The sequence below is a fragment of the Chiloscyllium punctatum genome, chromosome 41, assembly GCF_047496795.1.
Source record: "Chiloscyllium punctatum isolate Juve2018m chromosome 41, sChiPun1.3, whole genome shotgun sequence".
Classification (NCBI taxonomy): Eukaryota; Metazoa; Chordata; class Chondrichthyes; order Orectolobiformes; family Hemiscylliidae; genus Chiloscyllium; species Chiloscyllium punctatum.
In genome coordinates, this window is record NC_092779.1 from 40,230,497 (window position 1) to 40,257,206 (window position 26,710).

At 43.6% G+C, this 26,710-nt stretch overlaps 1 protein-coding gene across 5 annotated transcripts in view; it reads left to right on the forward strand.

Moving 5' to 3' along the window:
• The window catches only part of gcm2 (glial cells missing transcription factor 2), a 62,665-nt gene that overhangs the window by 23,943 nt on the left and 12,012 nt on the right, over positions 1–26,710 (forward strand). For all 5 annotated transcript variants that reach the window (XM_072560765.1, XM_072560764.1, XM_072560766.1 and 2 more), the window contains one exon: positions 19,106–19,218. In XM_072560765.1, coding sequence (XP_072416866.1) covers positions 19,106–19,218 — 113 coding nt within the window. The remainder of the gene's footprint in view (positions 1–19,105; positions 19,219–26,710) is intronic.

Sequence of the window (26,710 nt, forward strand, 5' to 3'; positions counted from 1 at the left end):
CAAATACCTTGCTAAAATCCACATACACCACATCCACTGCTCTACCTCTATCAATGTGTTTTGTCACATCCTGAAAGAATTCAATAAGGCTTGTGAAGCATGACCTGCCCCTCACAACACCATGCTGACTATCGCTAATCACACTATGCTTTTCTAAATAATCTTAAGTCCTAAATCTCAGAATCCTCTCCAATAATTTGCCCACCAATGATGTAAGACTGACTGGTGTGTAATTCCCAGGGTTATCCGTATTCCCTTTCTTGAACAAGTGAATAACATTTGCCACCATCTAATCATTTGGTACTAATTCAGTGGGCAGTGACCAAGCAAAGGTCATTGCCAAAGGTGCAGCAGTCTCTTTCCTCATTTCCCATAGAAACCTTGGGTATATTCTGTCTGTCCCAGTGGTCTTGCCTATCCTCATGTTTTTCAAAATTTCCAGCATATCCTCCTTCTTAACATCAACCTGTTCGAGCATATCAGCCTGCATCATGCTCTCCTTACAAATACCAAAGTCCATTTCGCTACTGAATACTGAAGTAAAGTATTCATTCAGGACCTCCCCTACCTTGTCTGACTTCTGGCACAAGTTCCCTCCACTATCCGTGATCAGCCTGATCCTCACTCTGGACATCCTGTTGTTCCTTACATAAGTGTAGTACGCCTTGGGTTTCCATTAATACTACCCTCCAAGGCTTTTTCATGCCCCCTTCTAGCTCTCCATTCTTCAGTTCCTTCCTGGCTACCTTGTAACTCTCTAGAGCCCTGTCTGTTCGTTGCATCCTCAACTTTAAGTAAGCTTCTTTCTTCCTCTTCACTAAGTGTTCCACATCGCTTGTCATCCAAAGTTCCTTCACTCTACCATCCTTCCTTGCCTCAGTGGGACAAGTGCTCCCTAAACAACCTCCATATTTCTGTTGTGCATTTCCCTGAGACATCTATTCCCGACATATGCTCCACAGTTCCTGCTTAAATAGCATTGTAATTCCCCCTCCCCCAATTACTTTCCCATACTGTCTGCTCCTATCCCTCTCCATGACTATAGTAAAGGTCAGGGAGTTGTGATCACTGTCACCAAAGTGCTCTCCCACAAGAGATCTGACACCTGGTTTGGTTTGTTGCCAAGCATCAGATCCGATACGGCTTCCGCTCTCGGCGGCCAATCTATACCTCCCTCCCCTTTCTTGTCTTCACCATTTTCATCTCCGGCTACAGTCTCCACATGAATGTCTACTACGAAAATATAGACTCCCATACACCTGGACTACGCCTCTTCCCACCCAGTATCCTGCAAGAACTCCATCCCATTCTCCCAATTCCTCCACCTCTGCTGCATCTGCTCGGACAAGGACACTTGCCAGCTTCCCAGATGTCCACCTATTTTGAACAACATGATTTTCTCCCTCCATCATCCAGACAGCCTCTGCTGTCCATTCCCTGTTCCCTGCTTTAAACCTACCCCCTCCCAATGCACTAAAGACATATTCCCCCTTGTCCTCACCCACCACCCCAATGGTCTCTGCATCCAACGCATCATCCTCAAACACTTCAACCAATTCCAAATCCATCCCACCACCAAGAACATCTTCCCCTCCCCATTCCTCTCTGCCTTCTGCAAGGAATGTTCCCTCTGTTAGTCCTTGATTTACCCCACCCTCGCCACTGAACCACCAGGTACCTTCCCCTGCAATCAGAAAAGATGAAAAACCTGTCGGTACACCACCCCGTCACCTTCATCCAAGGCCCCAACAGTCTTTCCAGGTGAGACAGAGGTTCACCCTCCTCTGTTCTAACTTAGTTTACGGCATCCGATGTCCCCAATGTGGTCTTCTCTACATCAGGGACACTGAACGTAAACTTAGGGAATGGTTCACTGAGCATCTCAGCCGGGCCCACAGAGGCCAACCAGACCTCCCAGTCACCGCTCATTTCAATTCCCCCAACCACTCCCTTTCTGACATGATCATCCTCGGCCTCCTCCATTGCTAAAACAAGCCTATTGGAGGAACAGCACCTTATCTTCCACCTGGGCACCCTACAGCCTGGAGGATTCAACACTGATTTTTCCAATTTCAAATAACCTCCCTTCTCATCTCCTGAATCCCTTCCCAGCCCCTCCCTCTCCCTTCCACTGCTCCCTGCCACCAACCAGATTCATTTCTCCCATTGACCAACCAGGTCGTACCCGCTACTTGTCTTCACCTATCCCCACTTCACCACCCTGCCCCCGCCACCCCCTTTATCTGCAGCTCCCCCTACACCCACTCCTGAAGAAGGGTTACATCTGAAACATTGACTTCTGCACCTCCTGATGCTGCCTGGCTTGCTGTGTTCTTCCAGCCTCCTGCCTATCTACATACACACCTGACAGAATCTGATCCATCCAAACTATTTACACTGAGGAGATTCCAATCCATATGAGGGAAGTTGAAGTCACCCATGACAGCAACCCTATTACTTCTGTACCTTTCCAAAATCCGCCTCTCAATCTGCTTCTCCCTCTGTTGCTCTTGAGGGGTCCAGAGAATACTCTAAATAAAGTGACTACTCCTTTCCTGTTTCTGACTTCCACCCATTCTGACTTAGTGGATAAACTCTCCTTGATGACCTCCCTTTGTGCAGTTGTGATACTATCCCTGATTAGCAATGCCACCTCTCCCACCTTTTCTCCTCCTTTTGAAATATCTAAATCCCAGAACATCCAACAACCAACCCCGAAATGTCCAAGTCACCGTAATGGCCTCAACATCGTAGCTCCAAGTAGCTCCCCCCTTCCCCCACTCCAACCTCTTACCCTCACAACGTGTAGCCCTCCACTCTCTCTGCTCCAATCCCAACCTCACCATCAAGCCAGCGGATAAAGGGGGTGCAGTGGTAGTTTGGCACACTGACCTCTACACCGCTGAAGCCAGATGCCAACTCAAAGACACATCCTCCTACCACCCCATCGACCATGACTCCACCCCCTCATCACCAAACCATCATCTACCAGGCCATACAAAACGTCATCACCTCAGGAGATCTCCCACACATAGCTTCCAACCTCATTGTCCGGGAACCCCGCACTGACGGTTCTACCTCCTTCCCAAGATCCACAAGCCTGACCAACCTGGCCGACCCATTGTCTCAGCCTGCTCCTGACCCACCAAACCCCTCTCCACCTACCTCAATACAGTCCTATCCCCCCAGTCCAGGTTAACTCCTCACATACGTTCGAGACAACACCCACACCCTCCACCTCCTCCAAGACTTCCATTTCTCCAGCCCCCAACACCTCATCTTCACCATGGACATCCAGTCCCTCTACACCTCCGTCCACCATGACCAGGGTCTCCAAGCACTCTGTTTCCTCCTCTCCCGACTTCCCCAACAGTACCCTTCCACTGACACTCTCATTCGATTGGCTGAACTGGTCCTCACCCTCAACAATTTCTCTTTCAAATTCTCCCACTTCCTTCAGACAAAAGGGATAGCCATGGGCACCCATATGGGCCCCAGCTATGCCTGTCTCTTTTGTCAGAAACGTAGAACTGTCCATCTTCTGTAGTTACACCAGCACCACTCTCCACCTTTTCCTCCACTACATTGATGACTGCATCGGTGCCATCTCATGCTCCCATGAGGAAGTTGAGCAGTTCATCAATTTCACCAACACATTCCATCCTGATCTCAAATTCACCTGGACCATCTCTGACACCTTCCTCCCCTTCCTGGACCTCTCCATCTCCATCAATGATGACCGACTCAACACCAGCATTTTTTACAAACGCACCGACTCCCAAAGCTACCTCCTCGTACCTACCTCCTCCAAAAATGCTATACCGTATTCCCAATTCCTCTGCCTCTGCCGTATCTGCTCCCAGGAAGACCAGTTTCACCACAGAACACACCAGCTAGCCTCCTTCTTTCAAGACTGTAATTTCCCCTCCCATGTGGTTGAAGATGCCCTCTAACACATCTCATCCAGATCCCACACCTCCGCCCTCAAACCCAACCCCTCCAACTGCAACAAGGACAGAACCCTGGACCTCACCTTCCACCCTACCAACCTCTGCATAAACTGCATCATCCGCCGACATTTCCGCCAACTCCAAACGGACCCCACCAGCAGGGATATATTTCCTTCCCCACCTTTATCCGCTTTCCACAAAGACCATTCCCTCCGTGACTACCTGGTCAGGTCCACGCCCCCCAACTACCCACCCTGCCCTCCTGGCACCTACCCCCGTCACCGCAGGAATTGCAAAACCTGCGCCCACACCTCCCCCCTTACCTCCATCCAAGGCCCCAAATGAGCCTTCCACATCCATCAAAGTTTCTCCTGAACTTCCATAAATGGTATTTACTCTATCCGTTGTTCCTGATGCAGTCGTCTTTACATTGGGGAGATTGGATGCCTTTTCACAGAGAGCTTCAGGAAACATCTTCGGGACACCTGCACCAATCAACCCCACTGCCCTGTGGCCAAGCATTTCAACTCCCCCTCCCACTCTTCCGAGGACACTCAGGTCCTGGGCCTCTTCCACTGCTGCTCCCTCACCACCTGACGCCTGGAGAAAGAACGCCTCATCTTCCACCTCAGAACCCTTCAACCCCAGATCATCATGTGGACTTCACCAGATTCTTCATTTTCCCTGCTCCCACCTTACCCCAGTTCCAAACTTCCAGCTCAGCACCGTCCTCATGACCTGTCTCACCTGTCAATCTTCCTTCCCACCTATCTGCTCCACACTCCTCTCCGACTTATCACCTTTACCCCTTCCTCCATCCATCTATTGCACTCTGAACTACCTTTTCCCCACCCCCACCCCCTCTCATTTATCTCTCCACGTCCAAGGCTTCCAGCCTCATTCCTGATGAAGGGCTCCTGCCCAAAACATCAATTTTCCTGCTCCCCGGATGCTGCCAAACCTATCTATAGATTGAGTCAGGAATCTTTCCTGGACATACTTGGTGACAAAACCTAATATTCCCCAGACAGGATAAAGAAGCTAATGGGCTATAGATTGGAAATGTAATACTCTTTCTCAAGAAAGGATGTAAGGACAATCCTCACAATTACTAGTGGGTCAGTTTAACACCAGTGGTGGGTAAGGTGTTAGAAACAATAATGATGTATATGTGCTGGGGTCTATGATTATTGAAGATGGGAATGGGAAGATGGGAATTTTGATTAAGTCTCTTCCTGTTGGTGCTCAGTCAGGCAACTATCATTCTTGACCAAACAGGACTCAAAAGTTGTTCTGATCTGTTAGTCTTGGGATCAGTAATTCTGCCTTTGCAGTTTTGACTGGTTAGTATTCTAATGCAATTCAGCGTAGACATGATTGTTCAATATAGTATATGATTTCAGTTGCATGACAGAGTAATCTTTTGCTATAAATTCTGTGTCTTATCATCCTGTTTCACAGCTACCTAATGATGGAGCAGCGCTTCGAATGCTAGTGCTTCCAAATAAACCTGTGGGACTATAACCTGGTGTTGTGTGATTTTTAATTTCATTCAGCATAGAGATAGACTGATTCATGAATTAACACGATCAGTACATTAGGATCAACGGGGCTTTGACTTATATTTTTGACCTGAAGTCATGAGACATCTCAAGTTTCAGAGTTGATGTTGAAGATTCCCAGAAACCTTCACACTTAACAGTATACCACTGTGTTACTACCTCAAGCACATTTGGCAAAGGATGGGAATATTTGCAATGTTGTGAATTATTTAAAAAAATCAAAATGCTCAGAGAGTGATCATAGAATTGCATATTAGATGTGTTTACAAATACGTATACTTTGAATTTGGCTTTATATAAGTACCAATGATGTGTAGTGTAGTTTGAGTGTTCAAACCAAAATGATTCTAAAGGAGTGGGATGAATGGAAATGTGGAATGAGACTCCTTTCACCAGGAAATTTTCCAATGTCTTGTTGAGCCCAGATATGGGTTCCAACTACATTCACACGAAAGTTTCAGCAAAGTTATAAAACAATGCAAGTTTGGATACTTTGTAATTACAACCTTTGTCTTGCATCTGAGTTAAAACTGGGTAGAAATTTGCCTTAGGCAGGAGTACAAGCTGAGCAATTGCAAAGTTATAGCATCCTTTCCAATCTGCCCATTTTGCATTAATGCTAATAGAAATTTCAGCCTAGCTTGATTCTGAGTCACATTTCACTTACAAACCAGACTTAAGCCTTTTGTAAGGTTGTTTAATATTAGTGTTTAAATGGTTCATTTTTAACTATTCTAGTCCCAACTTTCCTAGTCCCAAAATTTTCTCACTGCAGTAAGAAAGAGATTTTGCCTCTTGTGAAAACACTTTTTAATCAGCTAACAATTTATGTAGCGGTTGCAGGTAATATATAATCATAAGTAACTAATGTCACACTATGGATGTGCCCTCTTTTAGGTGAGATACTAAATGGAGGCTTTACTGCCAGTTCACATGAAAATAATCCACAACATGCTTCCAAAGCAAAGGAGGCAAATTATCCCAGGCATTATGATCAATATTTATCTCTCAATCAACATCACAAAAAAAAGGTTATCTGATCACTGTCACTTTGCTACTTGTGGGAGCTTGCTATGTACAGCTTGACTCCCATGTTTCCTGCAGTTACAATACTGACTACATTTTAAAAGGTATGTTATTGTGTTAAAGTACTTTGCAAGGTTTTGAGGTTGTAAAGATTGATAAATAAAATCATCACCTTGCAGACAATTTTCACTAAATTATTTGTTTAATCTGGGAGTTAACCTATATAGTTATCTATTTTGGAAACAATAACCTACTCTGAAGGTAATTTTCATCAACCTTGTATTATTAAAGAAGAGGCAAGTAGCTAACACTTTTAACAAAACTTGCAAAGGTTAAATTCATGGAAAAGTGCAGAAAACAAAAATGAGATTAATATATCTGTGAATTGGAGAACATGTAGACATTAAAGTTCATGGTAAAATATCACTGTGTGTTACTACCAACATATAGCAATACTGTTGCAAAAATAATGGACTATTATTGCATTCATATTAACGCAACAATGTTACAACAATCAATTAATAGAGCTGTCAATTAAGACAGTGGGAGGAATTTTATGCTGGTTAGAAGGTAAGAAGGCTTGTAAAATGCATCAGGTAGCTTTCTCAGCACCTTTCTAACTTCTTGGACTGCCATGTGTCATTTTACAATGGGGTAGTACGGTGCTGCAGGATTCAGGAGTCCCACCCAGCCTTGAGGACATTGAGGCTGTTGTGGCCAACTAACAGGCAGTAAAGTACCTCACCTCTCCATGTCACCATTTTACTTACAACAGGAGGAGGCCCACACTAAGTGGGCATCTCACTGCTTTTCCTGGATGGGCGTGTGTTGGGTAACAGGATGAAATCCTTTGGCAGTCCCTATGCCCAGCGGAGGCATATTTCCCCCACTATCAAACTTCATAAACCCTCCCTTGACCCATTCTCCATGCCTCACTCGGACTCTCAAATGTGACCACCAAAACCTGTCACTCCCCTCACTAAGACTTGCCAACCAGACTTTGCCAATACCCTGGTTTTACCTTCAGTCCGTATGCTGTTGCTGCTTTCCCTTGTGAACTGAAGCTACTGGCCATCCAAAGTTGTAAGGCAGGACTTCCTCACTAGATGGAGGCCCAAGCCTTGTGCCTAACAAACCAATGTTAAATCAGTGTTGGCAGCTGGTATCTGCTTTCCCTGTTGACTTACTGAGGTGGGAACTCTGTCATTTAAAATCCTTCCTCATGTAAAAAAAACTGTGATAAGTCTTGTCAACAAAATCTCTGACAAAAAAATCTAATTGTAAAAGACTGAGCCTAATTTCTTAAGAATGAAATTATTGATTAAGAGTTGAAAAGATTAACTCCTTCCATCTCTTTTATCTCCTTACCTCTTGCAATGTTATCTTTCTTTTGTTCCCTTTATATTACTTATTTTGTGTTGAATTCAAATAATTCTGGTTCATACATCATTATTTCAACTTTCATGTCTCAGAGAGGATTCTCTAATCTAACTTATTGTAGGGATCCATTTTGCTTGCCTTACTTAGCATTACGCTTCCCCAATGAAAGTGACATGCTAAAAGAGATCTCCAATAACCATAGCCATTGAAAACCCTCCAAAAGTGTTTATAAGTAACTGTAAGCATACTGAATGCTGATTGTAAGGTGCTAGTAAATATTTTCTTTGAATGATATTGTTTTAAGGCTCAATATATATAATACAATACAATATAGTACAATACAGCACAGGCCAATACAGCCTTTCGGCCCACCAAGCCTGTTCCAATTCCATTCCTTATTGCCCAAGATATGCCTTAAACAACGTTAATGTTCCTGCTTCCACCACCTCCAATGGAAATGCATTCCAAGCAGCCACCACTCTCAGTCTGAAAGATTTTCACCACACACCTTCCCTAAACCTACCCCCGTTCACCTTGAACCTATTCCCTCCTGGTATTGACCTTTCCATTGTGGGAAAAAAGTCTCAGATTCTGATATTGGGCAGGATGCCAAGAATAATACCCCTCCCTGTTTTGAATAGCATCATGGGATATTTTATATTCATCTACAAGGGAAAACAATGCACTGTTTTAATTTATCATCTAAAAGGTGACCCTTTGAAATTCCCTCAATACTGCACTGCAATGTTTTCTCACTTTAAGCCACATACCTCTGATTGAGACTGCTGTTACTGAACTAAGACTAAGAGATGGCTTGCACCTTAATAGAACAGGGATCGGCATTCTGGCAGGCAGGTTTTCTGCTGCAACACCGCTACATTTAAACTAAGTAGCGGGGGGGAGGGGACAAGCTGGATGTTTAAAAAGGAAATTGAAGGGGTAGTTAGAACAAGAGAAGTCAAGAAAGACAACTGTATCAAGGAGGCAGAAAACTGGAAAAGGCATCATGCTGTAAAGTTGAGTGAAATAAGGGTTGAGGGGAAGGGTGAGAGCAGTAACAAATTAAAAATTCTATATATGAATGCACGAAGCATTAGACACAAGGTGGATGAGCTTGAGGCTCTTTTGGAAATTGGCAGATACGATATTGTGGGGATAACTGAGACGTGGCTTCATGGGGACAGGGCCTGGGAAATGAATATTCAAGGCTACATGTGTTATCGTAAGGATAGACTGACGGGCAGAGGGGGTGGGGTGGCCTTGTTGGTAAGGGAGGATATTCAGTCCCTTGCGCGGGCGGACCTAGAGTCAGGGGATGTAGAGTCAGTGTGGATAGAGCTTCGAAACACTAAGGGTAAAAAGACCCTCATGGGAGTCATCTACAGGCCCCCAAACAGTAGTCTGGATGTTGGAGGTAAGTTGAATCAGGAGCTGAAATTGGCTTGTCGCAAAGATGTTACTACAGTTGTTATGGGGGATTTTAACATGCAGGTAGACTGGGAGAATCAGGATGGTATCGGGCCTCAAGAAAGAGACTTTGTGGAGTGCCTCAGAGATGGATTTTTAGTGCAGCTGGTGCTGGAGCCGACCAGGGATAAGGCGATTCTGGATCTGGTATTGTGTAACGAACCAGAATTGGTCAGTGACCTCGAAGTGAAGGAGCCATTGGGAAGTAGTGACCATAATACAATAAGCTTCAATCTGCAATTTGAGAGGGAGTGGGTACAATCTGAAGTGACAATATTTCAGTTGAATAAAGGGAAATATGGAGCTATGAGGGAGCAACTGGCCAAAGTTCAATGGTTTAATACCTTAACAGGGAAGACCGTGGAGGAACAATGGCAGATATTCTGTGTATAATGCAGAAGATGCAGGATCAGTTCATTCCTAAAAGGAAGAAAGATCCCAGGAGGAGACATGGGTGGCCGTGGCTGACAAGGGAAGTAAAGAAACATATAAGGTTAAAAGAGAAAAAGTATAACTTAGCGAAGATAAGCGGGAAAACGGAGGACTGGGAAGCTTTTAAAGAACAACAGAGGATTAGTAAGAAGGAAATACGCAGAGAAAAAATGAGGTACGAAGGTAAACTGGCCAAGAATATAAAGGAGGATAGTAAAAGCTTTTTTAGGTATGTCCAAGGCAAAAAAATGGTTAGGACAAAAATTGGGCCCTTGAAGACAGAAGCAGGGGAATATATTACTGGGAACGAAGAAATGGCAGAGGAATTAAATGGGTACTTCAGATCTGTGTTCACTGGGGAAGACACAAGCAATCTCCCTGAGGTAACAGTGGCTGAAGGACCTGAACTTAAGGGAATTTCTATTTGCCAGGATTTGGTGTTGGAGAGACTGTTAGGTCTGAAGGTTGATAAGTCTCCGGGACCTGATGGCCTGCATCCCAGGGTACTGAAGGAGGTGGCTCGGGAAATCGTGGATGCGCTGGTGATTATTTTCCAGAGTTCAATAGAATCGGGGTTGGTTCCTGAGGATTGGAGGGCGGCTAATGTTGTGCCACTTTTTAAGAAGGGTGGGCGGGAGAAAGCAGGAAATTATAGACCAGTTAGTCTGACCTCAGTGGTGGGAAAGATGCTGGAGTCTATTATAAAGGATGAAATTACGGCACATCTGGATAATAGTAACAGGATAGGACAGAGTCAGCATGGATTTATGAAGGGGAAATCATGCTTGACTAATCTTCTTGAATTTTTTGAGGATGTAACTCGGAAGATGGACGAGGGAGATCCAGTGGATGTAGTGTACCTGGACTTTCAGAAAGCTTTTGATAAAGTCCCAAACAAGAGGTTAGTGAGTAAAATTAGGGCGCACGGGATTGGGGGCAAAGTACTAGATTGGATAGAGAATTGGTTGGCTAATAGGAAACAAAGGGTAGTGATTAACGGCTCCATTTCGAAATGGCAGGCAGTGACCAGTGGGGTACCGCAGGGATCCGTGCTGGGACCGCAGCTTTTTACAATATATGTAAATGATATAGAAGATGGTATCAGCAATAACATTAGCAAATTTGCTGATGACACAAAGCTAGGTGGTAGGGTGAAATGTGATGAGGATGTTAGGGGATTACAGGGTGACCTGGACAAGTTAGGTGAGTGGGCAGATGCATGGCAGATGCAGTTTAATGTGGATAAATGTCTGGTTATCCACTTTGGTGGCAAGAACAGGAAGGCAGATTACTACCTCAATGGTATCAAATTAGGTAAAGGGGCTGTTCAGAGAGATCTGGGTGTTCTTGTACACCAGTCAATGAAGGCAAGCATGCAGGTACAGCAGGTCGTGAAGAAGGCTAATAGCATGCTGGCCTTCGTAACAAGAGGGATTGAGTATAGAAGCAAAGAGGTGCTTCTGCAGCTGTACAGGGCCCTGGTGAGACCACACCTGGAGTACTGTGTACAGTTCTGGTCTCCAAATTTGAGGAAAGACATTCTGGCTATTGAGGGAGTGCAGCGTAGGTTCACGAGGTCAATTCCTGGAATGGCAGGATTGCCTTACACGGAAAGACTGAAGCGACTGGGCTTGTATACCCTTGAGTTTAGAAGACTGAGAGGGGATCTGATTGAAACGTATAGGCTTATGAAAGGATTGGACACTCTGGCAGGAGGGAACATATTTCCGTTGATGGGGGAGTGCCGAACCAGAGGACACAACTTAAAAATACGGGGTAGACCATTTAGGACAGAGATGAGGAGAAACTACTTCACACAGAGAGTGGTGGCTGTGTGGAATGCTCTGCCCCAGAGGGCAGTGGAGGCCCAGTCTCTGGATTCTTTTAAGAAAGAATTGGATAGAGCTCTTAAAGATAGTGGAGTCAAGGGGTATGGAGATAAGGCTGGAACAGGATACTAATTAGGAATGATCAGCCATGATCATATTGAATGGCGGTGCAGGCTCGAAGGGCAGAATGGCCTACTCCTGCATCTATTGTCTATTGTCTATTGTCTATTGTCTAATATTTGTTTCTGACCATTTTTCTTTAACCACTGTGAAATTTACTTTGAAATGTTATGATTGATTCAACCAAACTTAGCCCTTTTGGTAATAAAAACAGAAATTGCTGGTGAAATCAGCAAATCTGGCAGCATCTGTGGAGAGAAAACAAATAGAATGTTTTGAGTCTGGCGATCCTTCATCAGGATGGGAATTGACTGATTAGGAAAGTAAACTGCATTGTGAGTGTGGGTGGTCACCACTTTTGAAATGTTATCAGCATCCGTGACAAAGAGTGCATGTTGTTAACAGTCATAGGTTTTACAAGCATGGCCTGTATCACCTACTTAATAACATACACCGAGTTATAGATATTAGTAAGTAATACAGAGATTTGTGGGTTGGGAAATTGAGGCTGACTGGTCATGTAGGTATAGTACAGCGTGACATTAATGGGAGTGACCTATATGCTAAGTACATATCAAGTATACGCAAAATAATTTTTGGGGCCAGTGCAATGGTATCATCTGGAGCAACAGGATATCCCCAATGTCAAAGATGCAGGGGGTAAAAGTTTTGGCTCAGAGAACTGCCATACAACAGAGGTTGGCAATTGTCCATTGTAAGCAGTGCCAACTGGGGTGGTGGTAGCTGTTCAGATTAGAGTGGTGCTGGAAAAGCACAGCAGGCCAGGCAGCATCCAAGGAGCAGGAAAATTGATGTTTTGGGCAGGAGCCCCTTCATCAGTGGTAGCTGTTGGCAGTGCACTTACCAGAGATGCAGTGAGAGAACCCAAGACATAGGTGAGTGAGGGCACAATTGAATGATATTTCACTTAAATAATGATTTATTGTCAGTTGAATTCTACAATGAACAACACAGTAAAAGGCAGTGAAAAGATTCAACTGTCGTCACAATCCGGCACCATTTGAATATTTTTAAGAATAAAAAGATAAAGCTGAAAGAGTCCATCTTTGTTCCAATACCTCCACCATAAGTCCTGAGCCAGCTGACCAATGACAGCCATGCCTCCACCCCTTTGCTGCCCTGCACCGTACCCACCAATGTCATATTTGCTAATGTTTTGGCACCACTTCTTCGTCATTGGGCCATTCTTGCCAACGTGTCCCCGATGACGTATCTTCCACCTTGGGACCTTCCAACCACACGGGATCAATGTGGATTTCACCAGGTTCCCCTACCCCCCCCACATTATCCCACATTCAATCTTCCAACTTGGCACCACTCTCTTGAACTGTCCTAGATGTCCATCTTCCTTCCCACCTATTTGCTCCACCCTCCACTCCGACCTATCACTATCACCCCTCACCTTCATCTACCTAGCATATTCACAGCTACCTCCCCCCCAGCCCCACCCCTCTCCCATTTATCTCTCAGCTTCCTTGGGTTACCAACTTCATTCCTGATGAAGGGCTTATGCTCAAAACATTGATTTTTCTGCTCCTCAGATGCTGCCTGACTGGCTGTGCTTTTCCAGCACCACACTCTTCGACTCTGATCTCCAGCATCTGCAGTCCTCACTTTCTAGTCAGAAGTGGGTACTGCAGATGCTGGAGATTAGAGTCAAGGTTAGAGTGGTGCTGGAAAAGCACAGCCAGTCAGGCAGCATCTGAGGAGCAGGAAAATCAATGTTTCAGGAAAAAGCCCCTCATCAGGAATTCCTGATTTTGGCTCCTCCAATTCCTCACGACCTGCTGTGCTTTTCCAGCACCATTCTAATCTAGTCCTCACTTTACCCCTGTGCTGGAGCCACACTTGCCCAGTAGCCAAGAGCCCTTGGCTCTGCTGTAGCTGCCACCTTGCCGATAATGTAGAGACCCCAACTCCAGGCCTACCACAACCAGGGGTCCCTGGATCTGCTGCCGCTACTGCCTCTATAATGCCTAGGGTTCCCACTCTGAACATACCACACAGCTGCTGCTTCAGCCTCCACCTTGGCAACACCTGGAGTCCCCGCTCTAGGCCTACCAAAACCAGGAGTCCTGCTCCAGTTGCTCTCCTCTGCAATGTTACCTTCTCTGTGCTGCCAACAGGAAGAAGATGAAGTAAAAGAAAATGATAGAAGATAAAAAGGTAAGGAAAGAAAGGAGGAGCAGCCATCTGGAGATCGAACACTGTCTAACCTGCCATCTTGGAACAAGGGATTGAGGAAGTGGCTTACCTATTGTAGAGGTGTAATGGGGTAGAGGTGTCTCCAGCAAGGTTAGGTGATTATTTTTAACGAGGCCATCCAGCCTTATCAATGCTAGTACCTCTGATTAGAAACTGAGACCCTTTGAATAAGCTTCTTGCATGGTGATTGCTCCTCCCACCATTGGTTGAATACCAGTGAGGATGCAGAAGTCAATCGGACATTACTTTGTGCCAGGATTGGACGTCTATCCACTAGCCTTCCCACTCTAGATGGACTTTGGGAAGTAGCAGAAATATAGCAGTGACTCCAAGCTGCATGCCTCCATTCAAATTAAATGCTCTCATCACCTCCAAACCTGCTTTAATGTAGGCACTCAATTCTGCCTCTACAACACTTTTCTCCTGTAGCAATTTGAAATAGTTGAGTGCCTTGACAAGTTATTTCAGAGGGCACTTAAGAGTCAATTACATTTATACTGACAATCTGACAGATTAATGGATATTGATGAGACTAGCAATTTATTCTAGATTTATTAATTCATTGAAGTTAAATTCCCTTGGTTGCTGTGGGAGGATTTGAATCCACATTTCATTACCTGTATTCTCTGAATTACTAGCCACATCACCATTCTATCAGCATGCCCGTTGGTGCTTCTTTCAAAAAATGGCTGCTGTGTACACAATGGTCTGAATGACTTTTTTTTGTACTCCAAAATTCTGTGTTTCTACAGAAAAAAATTGAAAAGCTTTATAGTTTTTTTAAAAGCCACAACAATTACTAAAATTTAAAGGAATAAGATTTTACTTCTTTAAAATATATTTTCATTGGCAGAGAAGTTTTTGCTTATAATAAAATTACTTGTATTGTAATGGACAGAACTTAACTTTTCTACTTAGGTCAGTTAATATTATAATCTGTCAGTGTAACTTCATGCCATACGTTTATGTGATTCGTTGGTCAGTAAGATACCAGCATAGAAGAGTTTCTAGAGGCCACATTGGAAAACAACTTCCTGATATCCATACTTAACTGCATGTGGAAGGCCACTGGAAGTCACTTTCCAATTTCCATCGACAATATGAGTTTTACATTAAACACATTAGTACTGATAGTCTCATTTTTTTTAACTTCAAAGTCCATGGCATTGTTTTTATACCAGGAACAGAGATTGTGAATTTAGGTATAGTCCTGATGAACTACTATATATCAAGTGAGCAAAAGACAACATTTTCTCTTCTGTTTGGACAGTTGTGCAGATCATCCATCCCAGAGGTGACCACCAATTGATTAACCATTTTTTCCATAACTTTAGAGATTCCAATTAGATTCCTTGGTAGGCCATGGTGTGCAATTCATATGAGTAGCAATTTAAGTGTTTCTTGATGTTCATCAACTGGAAAACCAGACTGAGATCTGTTTCTTGAATTACATTGGCATTGATAAATTGCCAACTTTGCTTTTTTTATTCATGTAATGTGGAGAATGTTGGCTAGATCAACATTTAATAACCATCCTAGCTGCACTTGAGCTACTTTCTTGAACCCACAAGGTTGACCTACAATGCTGCAGGGGACAGAGTTCCAGGAATTTGACTCAGTGATATTGAAGGAGTGCTGATATATTTCCAAATCAGAATGGTAAGTGACTCAGGAGGGGACTTGCGTAAGATAGTGTTCCATTTTATCCGCTGCCCTGAAATGCATCTAAGATGGCAGCAGTGGAGTAGGCAGTGCCAAGCATCCATTCCATGGTCTTGTCAGCATCCATTCCGTTTGCTTTTCTTCTTTTCTAATTTTTTCCCTCCTTCTTGTTTTAGAATTTAGTGTTTTGTTTTTGCTTACCTTCTGGGAAGAGCTCAGTAATGGAGGTAGTGGTAGTAATGGAGCATGATAGTGGCTGGGGCCCAGTTGGCAGTCAGCAGCAAGAAGAAATCAGCAGCAAAGCATCCGGCAAGCAAAGCAATGTTGGGGGTGAAGTGGCTGGTGAGTGAAGTGGTGGTCGGCGGTGAAGCAAATGGTGAGTGAAGTGGTGGTTGGCGGTGAATCGGCTTGTGTATGAAGTGGTGGTCAGCGGTGAAGCAGCTGGTGAGTGAAGTGCTGGTTGGTGGCAACATGACTGGCGAGCAAAGTGGGGATTGAATCACGAAGCGGTTGACAAGCCCGGGCAGGACTTTGCCCAGTGTAAGCGAATGCGTGCCCAGATGGGGGAGAGTGAGCCCTCATGGGGAAAGTTCAGCAAGGAGCAACTGCAGGCCTATGGCTTAAGAAAGGACGGTAGTGTTTAACATTTAACTTTATTTCTTAATTTTTCTACTTTATACTAAGAAGAACTATAGTGATGAATTTTTAAACTTTTAAAATTGATTTTCTACTTTCGTACCTAAGATTTGACACCTAGTTACCTTTGTACCTAAGATGGTGCCAGGAATGGATCATCATACACTTTTCACAGTACTACTGTACCCCTGTACTTGAATACACATGACATTAAAATCTAAATCCAAATCTTCTCGATGGTCATGGCCATGGGTTTAAAAGGTGATGTCTACAGAGATTTGATGAATTTCAATCGTGCATCATGTAATTGATACAGAGTGCTGCTACTGAGCAGCAGTGGTGGAGGGAACGGATGTTTGTGCATGCATATCAATTAAATGGGCTACTTTTTCCTGGATGGTGTCTTGAGTGTTGTAGGAGTTGCATTCATCCAGGTAGTGGGAAGTATTCAATTACACTGTTGGTTGTGCCTTGTTGGTGATGGGCAGGCTTTCGGGAATCAGGAGGTGAGTTACAAGCAGCTACATAGCCTCTGACCTACTCTTGTTACCATAGATACATATGGCTAGTATATTTCTGTTTCTGGACAATAGTAAACCTCAGGATGTTGATGCTATCAAATGTGTCAACTGCACTTTGGAGAACAGAGGAAACATCCAGCAACAATTTCACAGCAATTCGAACATTTATGAGCAGACTGTCTAATGAAGTAGCTGGAGGTTAAACCTGGTCTTGCATTGCATTTTACATGACCTCACAACCAAGTAATTAGTTTTGAAATGTGGTTACTGCACTTATATAGGAAATCATAGCATAAAGGTTTGCATGGCTGATTTCTACTGACAACAACAAGCTGAATGATCAGATAACCTGGGCGGCACGGTGGTTAGCACTGCTGCCTCACAGTACTAGAGACCTGGGTTCAATTCCCACCTCAGGTGACTCACTGTGTGGAATTTGCACATTATCCCCATGTCTGTGTGGGTTTCCTCCCACAGTCCAAAGATGTGCAGGTCAGGTGAATTGGCCATGCTTAAATGCCTGTAGTGTTAGGTGTAGGGGTCTGGGTGGGTTGCGCATCGGTGTGGACTTGTTGGGCTGAAGTAATCTAAAATAATCTATTTTGTACAGTATTGTTGAAGAATAAACTTTGGTTCTGGTACATAAGAACGTGTGAAGGACAGACACCCCTCAAAAATATTTTTAATCAACCTGTTGAGAGGTGTTATTGTACATCTCTGGAGCTTGTAGCACTTGAACCCAGGCCTCTTGGTCCAGAGATAGGGACACTACCATGTCACAAGGAATAATCAATAACTATACAGCACAGATGGGGGTATCTTAGCCTTCCATGACTCTCCCTGTTTTTTGGAGACAGCCATCCAAAATAGTACCTTACATTAGCTTTCTACATAATCCTGCAAAATAGACCACCAATCTTGCAAGTGTTTCTGTCGAATCTGATTCCTTCACTTATTTAGATAGAGGATTGTTGAGAATTAGAATGTAATATGTGGAGAAATTTCTTATTTTTCCTCTTGATCTTTGGCTTTAAATTCATAACATTTGATTACTGGTCCACTTATCAGAGGAAATCACCATTTGTTTGATCAAAAAGCTTCACAAATTTGAATACCTTTATTAAGTCTCTCCTTAACAATTTTAACATCTCCAATTTGTTCAACAAAACAGAGCTCCCTGAGCCCTGATATATACCCCACCCAGGGCTTTGATATCTTGGTTGAAATGTTGTGCTCTGTATTGAACACGATGCTCAACAATGGTAAAAATTTGGTACAACTTCTTTGTTTTTGTATTCGACACATTTATTTGCAAAGTCAAATGCCCATTCATTCTTTTGTTAATTATCTACTCAGTCTGCCCTGCCTCTTTGAAAGATTTGTGAATTTGCATCTCTAAATTCTTCTGATCTTGTCCTGCTCAAGTCTGCTATTGTCACATTCATTACCTAATTCATTGTATTGTACCATCTGCAAACTTTAGAATTATATTCTGTGCACACATCTATGCCACTTATGCTTATTTATGCTTATGAATGTTCTGCTATTCAGTTAGACCTGAGCTTCAAACCAATTTATCTGCCTTTGGTCTTCTCAAGATTACTTAATACTTGTTACAGAATAAAAATATTACAATTTCAATGTTGAAAATTTCAGTTGAACCTGCACCCATATGGATTTTTATTACCGTTTTATGATTATTGTTTCTGATTGTATTCCAAAATGAATTAATGCCCTTGCAGTTCTTCACCTAAGTGAACATAAAATCTTCAATCACTACATGAGGCAGCAGGTGGATCCTTGATTTAGGGGCTGTTTGAGAAGACATTGCAGTGCTCCATTGTTGCTGTAATGAATTGGCAATTGAGATTGCGTGAAGTGAAAATTCAACCTGTAACTTTCTGATTCAGAGACAAGGCTACCAATAAACAAATACAGCATGCCACACAACATGCTGTATTTGAATATGAATAGCGTGAAGTACTTCTTAGTTTAATTTTTAAAATCTTAATTGATTTTTAGTGCAGAAGTGAAATCACTACGGGATTTAGTCCACAATAGCTACATTATCTTTTTCTTATATCCATTTCATGGGAAATAATCTTGGAAATGAATCTTCTGGGGTAAAGCCTCACCTGATGGAAATGGATAACACTTTGAATCTTTGACATGTGCTGCCAGTGCTCTCAATGAGGAGCACGGAACCAGAAAATGTGAAAAACACAAATAAGGTTCCCTCAGATTCACATTCCTATATTACAAAAAATCCTAATGTATAGTTTTATGCTTCACAGAAAGAGTATGTCCGAACTGCAACTCCGCACTGGAACTGATATCTTGTCGAGGTCACAGTGGCTATCCAGTCACAAACTTTTGGAGACTTGATACCAAAGCCATATTTTTCCAGGTGAGTGATATTTAGACACACAATTTTCAGTAATCGAATAATTATAAACACATTGGATGGAATCTTTCCCAGCCCCTAAACAATATAGATTGTGACAAGAAATTTAGGAAAGTTGGGTGTCATTTTGAGCAAAGCTCTTCTTGAGATTGAGGCCAAAAAATGTCATTTGACATCTTAGTTCAGAACTTCGAGACATGATTTTCACGAATAGCATGGGATTATTACCCATTATCAACCTCATTATTCTCTGAACTTACTTTATTAATATGCAATCTTCAATTCACCCACCTGTCTGATAGAAGGTAGATATTGAGAATTCCTGACTTGAAAGTTACAGCAGATATCTAATGACTCCAGCTAACCATTTTATCCACTGGACCTCCACCTTGGATACCCAGTAGCAGCATCTTAGGATAGACCCCACGTGCAGCAGCCCCACACACCCCTATCCATGGCCATTGGCATCTGATACATATCAATCTCATAATATTACTGTAGTTCTTCTCCAGTCTACGTGCAGTGCAATTCTGCACTTCTGTGGTACAATTTGGAATGCACCAGCACCTTAACTTGTAATGCTGCTGTAAGGATACTTTGCACATGAGACAGGCACCCATTTTACAGACTGGATCAGAGTACATCTCAGGACTGCTTGCTCATTCTCTTAGCATTTACTCACTTTGCCCTTGCTTGAATGCTCACAGAATTGCCTGTTTGAGCTTTGTTGCCTCAGTCAGGAGTTAAAGACTCACAGAACCTCTATCCTGCCTTGCTATTCAGTGCAGACAGAAAGCCTGGCAGCTTATCATGATTACCAGCAGTGATCAGCTAAGATGGTGGACATTTTGCAGTATTGGACAGTGCTATGTCAATTTCTCACCGGCATCATGTACCAGCAAGAATGCCTCATGGGCTTTAAGCAAATGGCCATCTCTCAAAATCTAAGGGCAGAAGTCCTCAGCTACTCCCTTTAGTCAAAGGGCAGTAACCAATAGCAGCTTGTATTGCTGGTGCAGATGGGAGAAAGATTGTGAGTGAATAGAGAGCATAGCGGCCATGCAAGTTTAGTAGTTTGGGGGGGGTTTGTGGTTGAGAATGAGTGAAGAAAGCATGTGACAGAAAGAGTGGAAGAACATCAGCTTTCAAGGAGATGGACATAGGAGAAGAAATGTAGCAAGGCAACAGAGAAGATGGTGATACTTATCCTTGCAGAGTAGAGACCATGATTGACCTTCGTGCTGCATTCCTGGGAGATATTTGGGAATAGGCTGGCCAGGTTTGGATAGGTAAAAACAAGGACTGCAGATGCTGGAAACCAGATTCTAGATTAGAGTGGTGCTGGAAACGTACAGCAGTTCAGGCAGCATCCAAGGAGCAGGAAAATCGACGTTTCAGGCAAAAGCCTGCCTTGAAGAAGTTTTCCTCCTCTCTCTACAAGAATCTCAGGGAGTCCCTCTCCCATTGCAACTCCCAGGTCCACCCTGCAGGCACTCTGCCTTTATTCCTGATGAAGGGCTTTTGCCCGAAACGTCGATTTTCCTGCTCCTCGGATGCTGCCTGAACTGCTAGCAAGGTTTGGAGGCATAGCCTCCTCAACCAACCCTTGTGAAAAAGGATGGCTCTCCTCTACACTGTCCAATCAGCCAGGACCCTCAGATCCCTGCCAGCTAAATAGCACACCAATTTTCCTTTATGTGCCTTGTCCAGGGCTAGTATCATAAATCATGTATAACAGCTCCATACTGCGAGCACTTGAACACGTGCACAATAGCCTTTTAAAAATGGTGCTGGTGTCAGAAATCCCAAGGTGTCCCAGCAGTAATGTGAGAATCTGATTAGCAGCAGATAAGAACGTGCTTTATTTTGATGTTGTGCCTAGTTAATGATGCAAGTTTGGGATGATAACATGAGAAAATTTGCTTGGTGAGTTGAATCTAACTTGGGATGGGTAAGTTTCCGGAAAGGAGCATTAGAAGAGAGAAGCCACATGCATAGAGCATTGTATGAGATGGTAACACAAGAGTGAGAAATAATATTAGGTAGGGGCAGATGAAGAGGGAATGCAATAAATTAGTTTGCAGTACTTGTACGTAAATATGCAAAATAGGAAATGAAGTTGCTTAGGTTCAGATGCAAATGGACGCACGGGAATTGATTTCGAGACCTGATCAAAAAACATGAGTGTCACTGGTCAGTAAATATTCCTGGCTTCAAGGTATTATGTAAAGATAGGGAAGGAAAGACTGGAATGGGGTAGGAGGCAGTCCCAACTAAAGGGATGGAAGCCATTGTATGAGATAAGGTAAATGTACACTTACAGAAAAATAATTAATACTTGACAGTCAACATGGTTTTGTCAAGGGCAGGTCATATCTGACAAATTTGATTGAGTTCTTTGACAAATGGGCATATGCAATGGATAAGGGTAATCTTGGAGTCATCGAGTCAGGAAGCTGTACAGCACAGAAACAGACCCTTCAGTGCAAATTGTCCATGTCATCCAGAAAACCTAAATTAATCTAGCCCCATTAATCAGCACTTGGCCCATATCCCTCTAAACCCTTCCTATTCATATACCCATCCAGATGCCTTTTAAATGTTGTAATTATACCAGCCTCCACCACTTCCTCTGGCAGCTCATTCCATACACGCACCACCCTCTGTACAAAAAAATGATCAAAAATGTTGTAATTAGTTATGGAGAAAGATGAGAAATCCAGGGTTACTGGAGGAAAGAAGGGAATAACTGACCAGCAGGCAGTCAAAGAGGAACAGGTCAATAGTGCAGAAGTCTCCTAGGGACTCACTCATAAACTGGTTTTCCATTATGGAATCTGATGAGAGTGCTGGTTCATCAAGGGAGTGCAAACAAAGCCAACTTTCTGGTGTTATAATCAGCCTGACTATACAGGAGTGGAAGAAAAGAAAAGGAGGTATTATGATGATGATAGGGAATACAATAGATTAGATTAGATTACTTACAGTGTGGAAACAGGCCCTTCGGCCCAACAAGTCCACTCCGCCCCGCCGAAGCGCGACCCACCCATACCCCTTACCTAACACTATGGGCAATTTAGCGTGGCCAATTCACCTGGCCTGCACATCTTTGGACTGTGGGAGGAAACCGGAGCACCCGGAGGAAACCCACGCAGACACGGGGAGAACGTGCAAACTCCACACAGACAGTCGCCCGAGGCGGGAATTGAACTCGGGTCTCTGGTGCTGTGAGGCAGCAGTGCTAACCACTGTGCCACCGTGCCGCCCAATAGTTGGAGAATACACAGGCATTTCTGCAACTGCAGACTGAACTCCAATATGGTGTGGTGCATCCCTTGTGCTGGGCTAAAGGATATCACTGAGGAGCTGTAGGACATCCTTAAGGGATAAGATGATTAGACAGTGGTCAAGGTACACAATATTGGTAAAGTGAAGGATGAGGACTTGCATCCAGAGTTCAGGAAGCTTGGCAATAGATTAAAAAGCAGGACCTCAAAGATTATAATCTCTGGGTTATTCCCAGTGCCATGTGCTAATGAATAGAGAAATAACAGATGAATGTATGACTCAGTTGCTGGTGCAGGAGGGAAAGTTTTAGATCCCTGGGTCACTGGGATTGTTTCTAAGGAAGGTGGGACCTCTACAAACAGAATGGTCTGCAGCTGAACTGGATTGGAACATCTGTCCCAATCAACGTTTGCAATTTCTTACCTAATACTGTCAAAATTAGTCTTCCTTCAATTTAGAACTTTGTCCATCACTATTTAAAAACTAATAGAATTATGATCACTGGCCTCAAAGTGCTCCCTTGCTGACACCTCAGTTGCCTGCCCTGCCTTATTTCCCAAGAATAGGTTTTGTTCTTTCTTTAAAAGATACGTCCACATGCTGAATCAGAAAATTTTCTTGTACACACTTAATAAACAGTATAAAGGGTTTAGAGAAAGCAGTCACCTTGATAGGAATGTATTAAAGACCCCAAACAATCAGTGGGCAATTGAAGACCAAGTGTTTAGACAATTCACTGAGGTGTGTAAAACTAATAATAGGGAAATTATATTAGGGGGATTTCAACTTCCACATTTTCCCCAGATTCCCCATAATTGGGATAATCATACTATAAAGGGTTTTGAGAATGCAGATTTCTTGAAATGTAGTCAGAAAAGTTGTCTGTGGAGAAAGAAGCAAAATCAGTTTTTTAAGTTCAGATGAATGGTTACAACTTGAAATGTTAACTTTGATTTTCTCTGCAGAAAAAGAACTGTCAGATCTGTGGAGTATCTCTTCCAATATATTTAACATTTACTTTTAAAAGGCAAATGGTGTGTAACTAACTTGAATTTTTTTGATGAGGTAACAGAAGACCTAACCAGGATAATGTTGTTGATATGGTGTACGTGGATTTCCAAATGGTGACTGATAAAACACTTCAAAATGTTTCCAGTGGACACAGGAATAAAAAAAGCAGGAGCAGGACTAGGTCATTCAGATCACCGAGCCCGCTCCATATTCAGCTGTAATATGAACATAGAACATAGAAGAATACAGCGCAGTACAGGCCCTTTGGCCCTCGATGTTGCGCCGATCCAAGCCCACCTAACCTACACTAGCCCACTATCCTCCATATGCCTATCCAATGCCCATAAAGAGGGAGAGTCCACCACTGCTACTGGCAGGGCATTCCATGAACTCACAACTCGCTGAGTGAAGAACCTACCCCTAACATCTGTCCTATACCTACCACCCCTTAATTTAAAGCTATGCCCCCTCGTAATAGCTGACTCCATACGTGGAAAAAGGTTCTCATGGTCAACCCTATCTAAACCCCTAATCATCTTGTACATCTCTATCAAGTCACCCCTAAACCTTCTTCTTTTCTCCAAAGAAAACAGCCCAAGTGCCTCAGCCTTTCCTCATACGATCTTCCTACCATACCAGGCAACATCCTGGTAAACCTCCTCTGCACCCGTTCCAGTGCCTCCACATCCTTCCTATAGTATGGCGACCAAAACTGCACACAATACTCCAGATGCGGCCGCACCAGAGTCTTATACAACTGCAACATGACCTCAGGCCTCTGGAACTCAATTCGTCTACCAATAAAAGCCAGTATGCCATATACCTTCTTCACAGCACTATTTACCTGGGTGGCAACTTTCAGAGATCTGTGTACATGGACACCAAGATCCCTCTGCTCATCCACACTACCAAGTATCCGACCGTTAGCCCAGTACCCCATCGTTTTGTTACTCTTACCAAAGTGAATCACCTCACACTTAGCTACATTGAACTCCATTTGCCACCTTTCTGCCCAGCTCTGCAGCTTATCTATATCCCGTTGTAACCTGCCACATCCTTCCTCACTGTCAACAACTCCACCGACTTTTGTATCATCCGCAAACTTGCTCACCCAACCTTCTAGCTCTTCCTCCAGGTCATTTATAAAAATGACAAACAGCAATGGTCCCAAAAAAGAACCTTGTGGAACACCGCTAGTAACTGCACTCCAAGATGAACCTTTACCATCAACTACTATCTTCTTCCTCTGTCTTCTTCCTCTGTCTTCTTCCAGCCAGCCAATTCCTAATCCAAACCTCCAATTCGCCCTCAATGCCATACCTCCATATTTTTTGCAGTAGCCTACTTTGGGGAACCTTATCAAACGCCTTACTAAAATTCATATACACCACATCTACCGCTTTCCCCTCATCCACCTCCTTAGTCACTTTCTCGAAGAATTCAATAAGGTTTGTGAGGCATGACCTGCCCTTCACAAAACCATGCTGACTATCCTTGATCACATTATTCCTATCCAGATGTTCATAAATCCTATCCCTTACAATCCTCTCTAAGACTTTGCCCACAACAGAAGTGAGACTCACTGGCCTATAGTTACTAGGGTTATCCCTACTCCCCTCCTTGAACAAGGGAACCACATTTGCTATCCTCCAGTCTTCTGGCACAATTCCTGTAGACAACGAGGACATAAGAATCGAGGCCAATGGCTCTGCAATCTCCTCCCTTGCTTCCCAGAGAATCCTAGGATAAATGCCATCAGGCCCAGGGGACTTATCTATTTTCATCCTTTCCAGAATTTCCAACACCTCTTCCCTACATACCTCAAAGCCATCCATTCTAATTAATTGTGACTCAGTATTCACATCGGCAACAATGTCCTGTTCCTGAGTGAATACTGACGAAAAGTATTCATTCAGTATCTCCCCAATCTCTTCAGCCTCCACACGCAACTTCCCACTACTATCCTTGACTGGACCTATTCCTACCCTAGTCGTTCTTTTATTCCTGACAGACCTATAGAAAGCCTTAGGGTATTCCCGAATCCTACCAACTAAGGACTTTTCATGTCCCCTCCTTGCTGCTCTTAGCTCTCTCTTCAGATCCTTCCTGGCTACCTTATAACACTCAATCTTCCAATTGAACCTTCACGCCTCATCTTTACATAGGCCGCCCTCTTCCCTTTAACAAGGGATTACAATTCCTTATTAAATCGTGGCTCCCTCACATGATCCTTTCCTCCCTGCCTGACAGGTATATACTTATCAAGGACACTCAATAGTTGCTCCTTGAACAAGCTCCACATATCGATTGCGTCCTTGCCTTGAAGCCTACTTTTCCAAGCCACGCATCCTAAGTCATGCCTCACTGCATCATAATTTCCCTGCCCCCAGCTATAACTCTTGCCCTGCAGTGCACACTTATTACTCTCCATCACTAGAGTAAAAGTCACCGAGTTGTGGTCACTGTCCCCAAAGTGCTCACCTACCTCTAATTCTAACACCTGGCCTGGTTCGTTACCCAGAACCAAATCCAGTATGGCCTCACCTCTTGTTGGCCTGTCTACATATTGTGTCAGGAAACCCTCCTGCACACATCGGACAAACACCGACCCATCTAATGTACTCGAGCTATAGCTTTCCCAGTCAATATCAGGAAAGTTAAAGTCCCCTACCTTATTACTTTCACTCTTCTCCTGAATCATCCTCACAATCCTTTCTTCTACGTTTCTAGGACTATTAGGAGGCCTGTAAAAAAACTCCTAACAGGGTGACCTCACCTTTCCTATTCCTAACCTCAGCCCAAACTACCTCAGATGGCGAGTCTTCATCCATCGTCCTTTCCACCGCTGTAATACTATCTTTGACAAGCAATGCCACACCTCCCCCTCTTTTACCCCCACCTCTGACCCTACTAAAACACTTAAACCCTGGAACCTGCAACAGCCAATCCTGTCCCTGTTCTACCCATGTCTCCGTAAAAGCCACAACATCGAAGTCCCAGGTACCAACCCACGCTGCAAGTTCACCTACCTTATTTCATATACTTCTTACATTGAAGTATACACACTTCAAGCCACTTTGCTGTTTACAATCTCCTTTGAGATTGATGCCATGTTCCTAACTTCCCTACACTCAAGGTCCTGTACCCTAAAGCTACAGTCCAGGTTCCCATGCCCCTGCGGAGTTAGTTTAAACCC